At 34.7% G+C, this 13,203-nt stretch overlaps 1 protein-coding gene across 7 annotated transcripts in view; it reads right to left on the reverse strand.

The window, feature by feature from the left end:
* ABI2 (abl interactor 2) overlaps positions 1–13,203 on the reverse strand; it is a 95,925-nt gene that overhangs the window by 18,464 nt on the left and 64,258 nt on the right. For 5 of the 7 annotated variants that reach the window (XM_023536246.1, XM_023536247.1, XM_011369695.2 and 2 more), the window contains exons 8-9: positions 7,732–7,818; positions 3,969–4,142 (exon numbers count right to left, since the gene is read on the reverse strand). In XM_023536246.1, coding sequence (XP_023392014.1) covers positions 3,969–4,142; positions 7,732–7,818 — 261 coding nt within the window. The remainder of the gene's footprint in view (positions 1–3,968; positions 4,143–7,731; positions 7,819–13,203) is intronic. The other 2 variants (XM_023536244.1, XM_011369698.2) reach the window with 1 other exon arrangement.

The raw sequence follows: 13,203 nt of genomic DNA on the forward strand, positions 1-13,203 counted from the left end.
GCCTTACATATATAATAAGTCTTGCATTATGCCAGGCATGTAATGAATAGATGAAAATATCTGATCTCCACAAAAGTTAAATCAAGATCCATATATACATTCTCTCTTCTTTGCTAATATGGGCAGTAATCTAGGATTAAGATAAACCTCCTACAGCAGTGGGTCTCAACCTTGGAATTCTGAGGAACTTTTAAAAATTCTGACATAGTCCCACATCCACAGATTCTGATTTAATAGGTCTGGAGATGCAGTCATATTAAACACTCCCTAGGTGACTCTAATACACAGGCTGAGAACCAGGTCCTAAGGTCTAAGATAGCAAAATGAGTCACTAGGCAACAGCCTTTACATTCAGGCACACTCAAATAAGAAAGGAACCATAACATAGTTGGTTATTTTTGTTTTGCCAGAAAGAGTAAAGAAGAGCTTATTTGGTTTTCATGTTTTGAAAAACTTGAACTTAACAGAGATAAACCAATCTTTGAAAAACATCTTAAGGAACAATTCAGGCATATTCTTTTAAACTTTAAAAAGTACTTGGACTGAAAACGAACTTTCATCTCTTATAAATCTCTCCAGATTTTTACAACATGTTCACTTAAGAGTCAATTTTTAGAAAGCAAAACTTTTCATTGTGCTTGTCTCTTAAGGAATAATTGGACTGGTTTTTCAGAGCTGAAAACTGTCATCGCTTTGTCTCGGACAGTGTTAAAATCAGCTAGAGAGTTTGTAAAACATGTCAATGCCCAAGGCCACATCTTAGTGTAGTACCTTGGGATTTTCCCCCCTTAAAAACAACTTTATTAAGGTGTAATTTAGACACAAAACACAAGCATTTAAGTGGAGAGTCCAATGAGTTTTGACAAATGTATGATCCTATATACACGACAAATGTATAATCACCACCACAATCATCACATACAGCATGCCACAAAGTTTCCTTATACCGCTATGCAAATTCTCTCACCCACCAGTCCTGGTCCCTGACTGAAAATCACTGATCTTCTAGATTTCGTTTAGATAAAGACATAAAGTATGAGTCTTTGATGTCTGGTTCTTTCATTAGTGTAACACTTGAAATCCATCCACATTGCAGCTTCTACCAGTAGTTTGTATTTCCCTAATGAATACTACTCAGTATCTTTTCATGTGCTTATTGGCAATTCATGTATCTGTTTGGTAAAGTGTGTTCAAATCTTTCTTTTTCCTACAAGTTGTTTGTCTCCTAAGTTATTTTGCAAATATTTTCCCCAGTCCAAATGGCTTGCTTTGTCAGTTTCTTGACAGTCTTTGAAAAAAAAATTTAATGAATTTATCAATTTTTTCTTTTATGCTTCATGTTTTTTATGTGCCCTCTACAAGATTTTTTTCCCAACCTCCAAACATAAAGATTTTTCTCCTATATTTTCCTCTATAAGTTTTATAGTTTAGGCTTTACATTCAGAGCTAAAATACATTTCAAATTTATGTGCACGGTGAGTTAAGGGTGGAAGTTCATATTTAACATATGGAGGTCCAACTGTTCCAGCACTATTTGTTGCAAACACTGTCCTTTCCTCACTGAATTACCTTGGCACCTTTGTGTAGATCTTATTTCTAGATTCTACATTTTATTCATTGATTTATATATTCCTATACTTACACGAGCACCAAACGGTCTTGAACACTTTAGCTTTACACTAGAACTCTGAAATCAGGTAGTTTGAATCCTCCGACATTAGTCTTCTTTTCAAAATTGTTTTGACTATACTAGGTCTTTTGCATTTCCATGCTACTTTTAGAATCCCCTTGTCAGTTACTGTAAAACAGACTTCTGGAATTTTTAATGGGATTGCATTCAATTTATAGATCAATTTGGGGGAAAACTGATCTCTTAACGATAATGATTTAAGAACATAATATATCTATCAATTTATTTAAGGCCTTTATTAATTTCTCTTAATGTTTTAGTTTTTATCATACAGGTCTTACATATATTTCATTAAGTTTATTCCTAAGTATTTCATTTTATGTTATTACAAGTTGTTTTATAAATTTTAATTTCCAATTGTTTGTTGCTAGTATACAAAATGCAATTAATTTTGTACATCGACCTTGTAGCCTGAAATCTTGCTAAGTTCACTTTTAGCTCTACCAGCTTTTTTGTAGATTCATTATGATTTTCTATATGCGATCATATCTTCTGCAAATAGACTATTTGATATTATCCTACATATCTGTTGTTTTTAGTGTTTTTCTCCATGACTCATTTTGCATAGTTTCTACTGTTATATCATCAAGGTTGCTATTCTTCTAAAGTGTCAGTTTAGATATTGTATTTTTCATCTCCAGAAATTCTATGTGAGTTTCTCTTTTTTAAAAATATATATTACACTTCTCTCTCATGTTGATTTTCCTTTACCTTCTTGAACATGTGTGGCATTTATAATAGCTATATAATAGCCTTGTCTGGTAATTCCACCATCTTGGTCATTTCTGGGTCTGTCTCTATTGACCAACTTTTCTTTTAGTTATATTTTTTTTTTGCTTTTTTACATGACTTGTAATTTTTGGTTGGATGCTGATACTGTGATTCTTACTTTTTAGTGCATTGGATTTTGCTGACTCCTTTGAGCAGTGTTGAATTTCCTGGAGTTCAGTTAAGTTACTTGAAATGAGTTGGATGCTTTCAAGGTTTGCATTTAAGTGTTAGGGCAGTCCAGAGCAAACTTTAGTCTAGGGCTAATTTGGCCCCATTACTAAGGGGACACACTTCTGAGGCCTCTTCTCAGTGTCTTGTGTATTACAAGGTTTTTCTAATCTGGCTTGTTTGGGAACATGAACTATTCCCATACCTGTGTTATTTCCAATAATTTCCAATAGTTTTTCTGCCTACTCCTCTCTGGTGGTTCTTTCTCCAATTTCAGGTAGTTTCTTGACCACATGTACAGCTCAGTACTCAGTCAGACTCAAGGGGACTTTCTGCAGATCTCCAGAACTCTGTCTTCTGTCTTAGTGTAGCTACCTCTTCTCTGTGGCCTCCCAAAATTCTGATCTCTCTCTATGCAGTGAGACTCCCAGGCTTTGTTTGGGTTCCACCTGGAAACTGCTTCTAGGTAGCAAGCCAGGACAATCAAAGGCTCACCTTATTTTAATTCCTTCTCTCTGGGGTCATAATCCACCACTGCCTATTGTCCAATGTCTGAAAACCATTATTTTTTGTATTTTTTTCCTGGATTCCTAACTGTTTTAGGAGAGAGAGTAAATCTGATTACTATTGCTCTAACTTGGCCAGAAGTGGAAGTCCATGGTTTCTTAATATAAGTTCTCCAGGTGATTTTAATGTGAGGTCAGTTTTGAGACCCACTGAGTCAGTAGCTTCCATTTCCTTAACAAAAATCTCCTTCAAGACAGCAAACTTTTTCCTGAGCTGAATAGTCCTGATGAGATTTGGAAGCTTGTGTCACAGAAGTTCCATGTCATGGTTAGCTAATATATTCAGAGAAACTTTTCACTAAAAGAAATGCCCAATACTACTTTGTGAAGAAACTAAGAAAACCATTATGCTTTGGAAGAGTTTCATTATGGAGACACTTAAACTAAAATATCTGAAATAAGATGCCACAAAAGAATGCTTTATAAACCATGGGGGTAGCAATAATGAATAATGTGGAAAAATCACCCTCTTCCTGAGGCATTCCAGAAAAGCCTTTTTTTTTTTTAATTTTTCTGTTACAGAAACCATTCATAAAAAGCATGTTCAATAGGAACAATACATAACCATCAATAAAAAATAGTCACAGAATTTTACTAGCATGACTTCCAAAATCATGGAATTTGTAAACTAAGTTAATAAGAACATACAGGTAAATACAAGCAAAACTTTACTTATTTGTAAAAAATAAGTTAAGATTCTCTTCAGTACCAGTAAATTTCATTTCTATATAGAGATTTCTTCCCATCCCTCCAGATATCCCTCTGAAACTTACCCTTTTCCAAATAAGATCTTGGAGCCCATGGAGGATCCTCTTCAGCGTAAGGATCACTATACTCAACCACAGCTGCCTCCTCCTCTTCATAATCTTCTGGGGGAGGAGGGGGAGGGGGGGATTCATCAAAGGCTGGTTCTTCCACAGGTGGTGGTGGTGGTGGTGTATCTGAAACTAAGAACGTATCAAGCTGATAATAACACTACACATTATACAAAGTTCAATATTTCCTATCTAAGCTTCTACATTATGGAATATAATATAAACACAGATTGGAAAATAATCTATCAAAAAATGAGTGAGCAAGATAAGTTCCCCAACCAACTAGAATGTTCCAGTCTCCAAGTATAACTTTCTTGCTTCCCCATGGGTTAGTGCTTATGAATGCTGAATAAAGTTTTGTCAAAATAATTATTAACTGAGTGTCTGGAAACTGTTTATGCTAATATATAATCTGCTTCTTCAAAGAAAGAGATCAGTATAATATAGTTTGGGTTTACACGATATTCAACGAGGCGTGGTTTCAGGAATATTAATAACTGGGAGATTTATAACCATATTTAATTTATAACAAATTAAAATAAGTCAAATGAAATCAAATTTTAATAATCTGCTTTCACTGAATTTTTTTCTCAATAAATTTTTTTAAAAATAGCATCTTACTAAATTAGCAGGGCAGAATCACAAACAATTTTCGGTAACTTCATCCATGAAAATATTTGTGTTGGTTTTGTTTCCTTATATGTAGAATTTCAACTAATTCAGACTAGTTTATGATGCAGAATTTCTTCAGGCTAAATATCCAAGAGTGATTTAAAATATTTTAAACGTCTCCTTACTGAGAACTGCTTTTACAACTCGGGTATCAATATATAATAATGTCAAAAACATCTCCAAACTCAGGAACTCAAAGCTTTCAAAATGCTTGGTACATACTTGAGTATAGCTCAACAAAATAAAATGAATAAAGAAAGCTACATTTATCAGTTGCACCATTTTAATGAATAGCATAAATTCTCTTCTAAGGTAACAGTATTGTTTCCGTGAAATTCTCTGAGCAATCTTGTTTATTTTCTATTTTTTATCTAAGTCTGATTCAATCAAATGGATTTTAGAAGACTGCTGATACCTGGTGAAGATTATCCATATCAACATCTCTGCCCTATTTCAGTATTCTTCCCATCTGCTGTGCCACTCTGTACTTATCAACTTATCTACTTTATAAACTTCAAAACTTTAGTCATTAAAAATAATTTTTAGTCCTAATAGGTTTTTTAAATAAACGAAACCAAAAAAAATGTGATTTTTAACATATACTTTATGACAGATTATATATTGTTCGGGTAAAAATATATTGTCTGCATTTCTAAGGCTAAGAGATTGATTTCAAACAATTTCACAAAAACATACATCCAAAGAATGTATGTTTCTCAAAACAGTCACCTTGCGAAATTACACTACAAAATTACTCAAAAATGATGCCACTGCCTGTTTTTACCTTTTCTTATAACTGCCTCAGAGCCAGTTTGATAAGACTAACAAAAGCTACCATTTTATTGAAAACATTCCAATTATTCAGCTAGCACTTTACATCATTTAATTTTTACCTTGAGAGGTGGTATTTTTAATCCTCATTTTATGGATGTGGAAACTGGCTTTCCAAGATTAAGTAGTCCTACAGTAAGTAAGTGGAAGAGCAGAAATTTGGACTCCAATGTTTGTTATCTTAAAAGCTTATAATACTATGGGATGAGAGAAATCCAATAACTTTAATGTTTCATTATTATTCATTCAACAAACACCAACTGAAAGCCTACTATTGCTAGGTACTATGCTCAGCACTGGAGATAGAGCAGTGGGCAAAAATCTTGTAGACATGGATGACCAAACTTTCATTTATAAGTAAGTGCAGGAAGTACTTTACGTCATTATGGAAAACACAGCAGTAGACCAAACCTCTTACATGGGTCAGGAAAGGCTTCCTGAATCCTGAAGGATGAGTAAGAGTTAATGGCCGGGGGAGGGATGGAGTTGGGGGATGGGTATTTCATGTCAGATGTAAAGAAAAAAAAAACAAAAAGGTAAGAAAGCAGGAACCCTTCAAAGAACTAACTGAAGTTCAGCAGAAAAAGGAAGCTGAAGAGGACTAAGCAGGAAGGGCCATGCAATAGTCTGAACAATATGCAAAGAGTGACAGGGAGCCATAGACGGGTTTTAAGAAGAAGAATAAGATCACAGCTACCAACTTACTGCAGTACAACTGGTTCCAAATAATTTCAGACCTCTTTCAAACATAATACAGAGTGATTATCTGCTACCACAGTGTATCTTCAAAGTTATGAATTTGAAAGCTATGAAGATAACCCCAAAAGATAAGTATATATCTTTCTGAGGTGAATGTTTTGAAGAGGACAATGTTCGTTTGAATAGATGTCTTGCTATGTCTGTAAAATCGGCCACAGCACACCTCATACACAAAATTTCTGACTTTCATACATTTTGTAGGTGATAAATGTACATGACTATGAAAATAAATGAGAAAAGATATCCCAAAAGGCAATCACTCTGTGGTAAACACTGGAGGTGCTCATGAAATACCCTCCAATAAACAGAAGTAACATAGGCCATTTTCAGAATTTTGCAAATAGAGATGCAAAGGCACCTGAAAGAGACAATGAACCCTCAGTCCAGTAAGACTGAATTATAACCAATTAAAATAAAAGAAAGGTGTCAATAAAAAGGTGGCATTTAGTTAGCTGGGAAAACACAAAAAAAGAGGGACAGAAAGTGTCTGCTGTGTGTCAAATGCTTTTCTAAGTGCTAGGGAAACAGCTCATGAACAAAACAAGCAAAAATCCCTGCTCTCACGGGGCTTACATTCTAGTCTAGGCAATGCCCATCTCCAAAGCAGCAAGAGTCTTAAATAACTGAGTGCAAATATTTCTATCCCGCTGGTGAGGCCATCCCTGTTATGATGTGCATACACTGGGCTACTTCAGACTGATGATTAAATCTTTCATTAACATAATTTCCCTTGTTCAGATTCTATCATGCAACCTTATGATTATGATGTGGTTCCTCATGTTGACTGTTCACAAGAAGAAAATCCATCTCCCATACAGACTATGTTCACTGGTCTCTGTAACAGCAATTTCTCACTGAATGCTGATACAGGCTTCCTGCTTTATAGACATCAGTTTCCCAAGCTTCCTTAATACTTCCCTAGGAGAGAAGACTCAATGTGTCAATAAAATCAGTTACCTGAGCCTGCATGGCTCAACACTAGCCCACTGGCCAATGTGAGTTCACTACAAATCTATGAGGCTTCTTGGGAAACACAATTTGGCAATCTGGTTCCCAGGGTATGGCCACTTTTATATCTGGAATCACAGGACTGACGGAAGATTCTCAGGCCAGCACGAAACCTTAAAACTCCAGTGATAGGAAACTAGACTACCTGTCTGAACATCCCAGAGAAAAACATGGGCTATCTGGTGATTAGGCAGCATCTCATCAGATGTGATATTTTCTTACATGTGCCTTATTTTATATTTGTCTTTTCTTCACTACCAGATTGTGAGTTATTTGAAGGTAGAGAATTTCATCTTAATTAGTTTATCATCCCTACTAGCTGCTCATACAGTGACCTGTTCATAATATTCAAATATTTAAAGTATTAGTGAATGACTATTTAGCCAATCATATATAAATGACATTTTATGTCTATAATCTGATCTACAGCATAAAGAAGACATAAACTTACTATTTTCTTGGACTCTGGCCACAAATCCCATTAAAGGTAACTGAGGAGTTACCTGTAGAATGGAGGGAGGAGGAGGAGCAAGAGATACTGCAAAAACAAAAAAGGTGTGGAGGATAAGGGATAAGGGCGAGTTACATCAAAAGGAAAGGATAATACAATAAAACGAACATATAAGGAGGGAAAGCACTATGCACAAACATTTTTTTATAAGATATATTAAAGATCTTCTTTTGAGGGATAATTTATTAACACACAAAATAAATATTAGGGGAGTTTTAAGGAAGTTTCAAAAAATTACAACAGGAAGCATATATCATTTACAGATCTACTCTAAGACATAACAGCAAATTGATCTTTTCATATCAATAACAACATGTGTTCTCAAAGAATTTCTTCAGATTACCATGAATAATTTACTTTCCTGGATTTTACCTTGATGATTACAAGTTTAATGTTCATCAGTACAAGAGAAAAAAACAGTACATTCTAACATCCTAAATTTAGACTTTTCAAAACTTCATTAATAGGCAAACTGACTGGTTCTTCACTTAAATATTGATTGGTTCTTCATTACTTAAATATTGACTGACTTCCTAACTAAGTGACAAGTACTCTGCTAGGAAACCAATATCAAAATCATTCTGAGAGTCAGGTCTGTGTCATTAAAATTCTTCACAATCCCAATTCAAACCACCAGCTCCAACAGGTATAGTTCCTCCCTGACCCTACAGAAAAATGCTGGCCTCATTCCAATCACTTTCCTCTCTTCCTCAAGGTGTCTTTCCCTTCATCTGAAACACCTAGTACCGTACCTAGTACTAGTAAGCCTTCAACAAATACCTAATGTATGTATATATACAAATAAGCCAGGTATGTGCTGAACAATTTCCCAAGGTTAACTCTGCAGTTATAGTTTCCTTCAGAATATCAAGGTATAAAGTATGGCACACATCTTATGAAGAGAGAACACCTTTATTAGCTCCAAACTATAGTTAGGACTAATAAAACTAAAAAGATAGATAAATAAAAGTCAGTGTCCTCAAAGAGATCACATTCTACCTGGCAGCAGAAGACAAAATAGAAACCTTAACCCAACAATATTTGTAGCAATTCCATGGAGGTGGCGATGGTGTGGTGTGAGGGTGGTAGGAGCAGTGGGGGTGGAAGTAGTGAGGAAGGCTATACAGAAATGACCTCTGAGCAGGTACCTGAAGAAAGAGAGATGGATAAGCAGACAAGGGCTGAGAAAGATAAGATGAGAATCAAGTGAGAGCAGATGCTTAGAGGTAACCAGCTCGCAGGACTGGAGCTGTTTCCACATGGCTAGCCTCGGATACCCCAGAGAGAGAAGCACAAAACTGAAAAAGGTGAGTGAGTGGATATGAAATAGGGAAGGACGTTATATGTTAAGTGAAAGAGTGCTTAGTGGAAAGAGATTGGACTTAAAAGTCACTCAGCGTCAAATAACCTGATTCATTCTTTCCCTGATGTTGGAACAGCAAGTCAATTAACTTCTTTGTACCTAATCCATAAATGTAATATAAAAAAAGAGATAATGCAACCTACTTTACAGAGTGGATGCAAAAAATAAAAAAGGCATGCAGAAAGTCTAACCCGGGGCCTGGCACAAAAAAAAAAAAAGAAAGAAAATCAAGGCAGTAGAAACAGAAAGAAAAGGAAAGAACTTGTTAACAATGTTGAAAAAGAGTACTTGGTAACTAAGGATTTAGCTAGTACAATGAAGGATGGCAACAGCTAAAGATGGTTTTTACATTTTTAGCCTTCACAACCATGAAGGTAGAGGTGCTGCGAACCACATTAACCTTGTGAAGAAGTACAGGGAAATGGGATGGTGAATAAGCATGTCAGGGAGTGATAGTATGATAAATAGGGTGCATTAAAGTGACTGAGGCATAAATATGGAAAGCAACTTGAGAGTTTTGGGTTGAGAGACACAGAGCTACCAGTAGAGATAAAACAACTGTGCTGTAGGTAAATGCAGGGAGAACATATGTAATGTGTAGGAATTGGTAAGCAGATAATCCTGAAGAATATCTGTATTTAAAGGACAGAGTAGTATAACCCTAGAAACTGGTACCTTTCCCTAAGTGGTACTTCTTGGTAGTAAATCCTTAAGTTGTCTGTCTCCCACACTCAGAGGCTTGAAGCAATTGTTATGTTTGCAATACTCTGTGTTTCCCAAACTGAGGTAAGAATAAGACACAATAAACAGAGGAAGTAGAAGAGACAAAGCAGATAAAACCGCAGCAAACAGCAACTGGCACTAGAAAAGTGGAGATTACGTGTGAATATTCATATCAAATAAGATAAAAGCTCTTATCCTGTTAATACCCCTCCAGACTTCCCCTGCAACGGAAAAGTAAATTTCCCACTTAAGTCATTGTTTCACATCCAAAAAAAGACCTCCGGCACTCCAAAAAATGAATGATTAAGTGCTTAACAGAATAATCTCTTTGTAGGTAGGCTGAGTTTATTATTATTTTTAAGATGAATATTTTTTTTGTCTAGTTCTGAAAATGAAAATATGAAGCCACTGTGGTTTTAAGTTCACAGGCAGCAATCCCCGATCTCCTTGAAATAGAATAATTTTATAACGAAACAAGTTAGATTTTTTTCAAAGCCAGTCCAATGGATGTTAAAAATTCAGTTCCAAATGCAGTTTACAAAGCTCACCATGAATTCTACTTATTTTTGCTCGGGACAAACCTTTTATATGATGGTCCAAATTAATTCAGATACTACAGAACTTTCTTTCTGGACCATGTAAGAATTCATCTGACCAGAACTCCTGTGAACCAGAACATCCTACTTTAGACTAGATTTATCTTCCTTAGAGTTGAGTTGAAAATGAACTCTCCTAGAAGAATTTAAGCAGGGTTTTGATATGAAGATTTGTTTGCAATATTCAATTCTAGTTTTAGGTATCTCGTAAACAGGCAAGAATAAGAAGTAACTATAAACTTTTCACTCCATTTAGCTAGGATGATTCTTCATATAACAAGATCCTTTCCCTATAACCACCAAAAGATCTCCAAACTTAGATTTCATAATATTATGCTCACAATACACAATAATGAAGTTAATATGAAGACAGGCTCACCAAGTGACTGGAGTTTACAACACAGAGCTCTTAGGTAGAACAGCTGTAAGAACTACATCTATGTGCACATAGCAACATGTAGATACATAAACAGTAAAAGGCTTTGCAAACAACCCAAACTTAGAGGATGAGTCTATACTGATGAAATATAGTCTTTCTAAGCATGATCCTCCTGGTGATTATAAAATCCTTTGGAGCATAATCTTTGAGGCTCAGGGTTTTAAAATGTCCAAGTCAAAGAGTTTAAGGAGAAAAAAGACCTTTACATCTTATTTTTACAGCTTTATAAATGCTGAGAAAATCAGGCAAAATAAACATCAAATACTACTACAAAACCACTAAAGAATATCACTTTTAGAGGCTATATTTAATTGACAGCCCATTCAAGTTGAAGGAAATAATTTAAGCAATTTAAGAGTGAAATATTTTCTAACATTAATAACAACTTAGAACAAGGAATATTTAAAAATTAATTTAGCTAATCATATTCAGTAAGGGGAGCTTTTTTGATGGAAAGGAATATGGTTATCGAATAATTATTAGTCCTATAGTCTCAGAAGGGTTAAAAGAATTGGATCATTTTTGTTATTCCTCTGCAAGTAAAAAAAAAAAGTCACCATATACTATTATGCCTAGAAAAAGTAGCAAATTAAGACAAGTTTAAAAACAACTTGTGTTTAATAATCAGTGTAAAGCGTCTATTTGGTATACCTGGTCATCTAAAAATATACTTTTCAGTTGCTTTCTTGCTTTTTTGTTCTCTCTAAACATTCTTTAACAAACTCTAAAGACTGCCTAAAATGAGGATTTAAAAACAGCCTCTTACTACTGCTCTTTATTACACTTTGCTAAAGCCCCACCAAATCTGTATTCTTCTGGGGATTTATGGTAATGCTGTAACTTAATTATTCTTTTAATGTGTTATGGCTTCTCTTCTGCAATATCGCCAACTCAATATTGTTTGTTTTTTTTTCAGTTGCTTTTAACAACATTCAGGGTTTAAAGAATGACATTTCCCTGTGTCAAACACCATACTCATTCAGAAATTCCTCCATCTATTTACAGACACATATCTTAGAAATAACATTCCATCCACTTTGTGAATTAAAATCTTTTAAAAAAGTTTTTGTTGTAAGAAAATACGAACAGTAAAATGCAGGATTAACTTCTACCAAAGGCCTGAGTACTTAAATACCACATATTGATTCCTTATTGTTATGAAATTTTCTTTGCCACCAAGGTGCTTCATATTTATATTTAAAGTAAAAACCTGTGATTAGCCTTATTTGTTTCAATGATGTTCCTTGCTGCTGACAAGATAAATGGTAAATTGGTGTTCCTATTTCTTTGGCTGGATTAGATTATGAAACAATGAGAATCAAAGAGGTTTCAGTTATGCACTGATCAGTGTTCCTTTCATTAATTTGTGAAATAATCACATTAAAAAACAATTATTGTGCTCCTAGGACTTGGCACTAGACACTGGGTGTTCCATATTTTAATTCCTATGTTGTAATGCCCTTTTTCAAACGCAAACCAAATATAATAACAGTGCTGCTAGATTTATACCCCACAGAAAAGCCCACTGAATTACATTCATATGAATCCCAGGCTGCCAGCTCACTTCTTGAGAAGCACACATAAATGTCAAGCCTCTAACTGCAAAAAAAATTTGCTTATAAAACACACACCTGGGATAATTTTGTTCAAGCAGGTTATTAGCTACTTGAGAAATCACAACAAATTTTCTCATTTTAAATATGAACAGGGACCACTGTAAGTGGGGTAATACAAGAAACATATAATCTAAAGCAAATAAAGAAGCATCTAATAGCCATAAAACACTGGTTTGCAAGGTATTATGTCCTGTAAACAAAGCTTTTCAAAGAATGTGATTTAGTAAAAAAAAAAAAAAAAAAAAAATTTAGAGAAAGCACTGATTAATCAACTAACAGAGCTGTAGTTATCCTCTTTAAACAGTTACCAAATCAGAACTTAATCCAGAGGAGCACATGAAACAAAACGAAACAACTCAATTGTCTCACACATTATGCTGAAGGCTCAATAACCTCAATTCACAGACTTTCATTAAATTATTCCATAGAGTATATATTTCTTTCAAGTATGTTAAAATCAAATTTACAAAGAAAGAAGTATTGAAATAGATATTTTAAACACATTTAAATATGTGCTTAAACGACCTTTATATAATTTCCACTAAAGGGTTCTCATAAGACCCTGTACATGTACAAAGCATGAAATATCCTTGTACATACTTTCTGTATATCATGCACAGTTGGTTCTAAGCTGTTAACAGTGAAGCATCTTTCGGCTCCATTACAGAACCAGTC

Source organism: Pteropus vampyrus, unplaced genomic scaffold (genome assembly GCF_000151845.1).
Source record: "Pteropus vampyrus isolate Shadow unplaced genomic scaffold, Pvam_2.0 Scaffold152, whole genome shotgun sequence".
Taxonomy (NCBI): domain Eukaryota; kingdom Metazoa; phylum Chordata; class Mammalia; order Chiroptera; family Pteropodidae; genus Pteropus; species Pteropus vampyrus.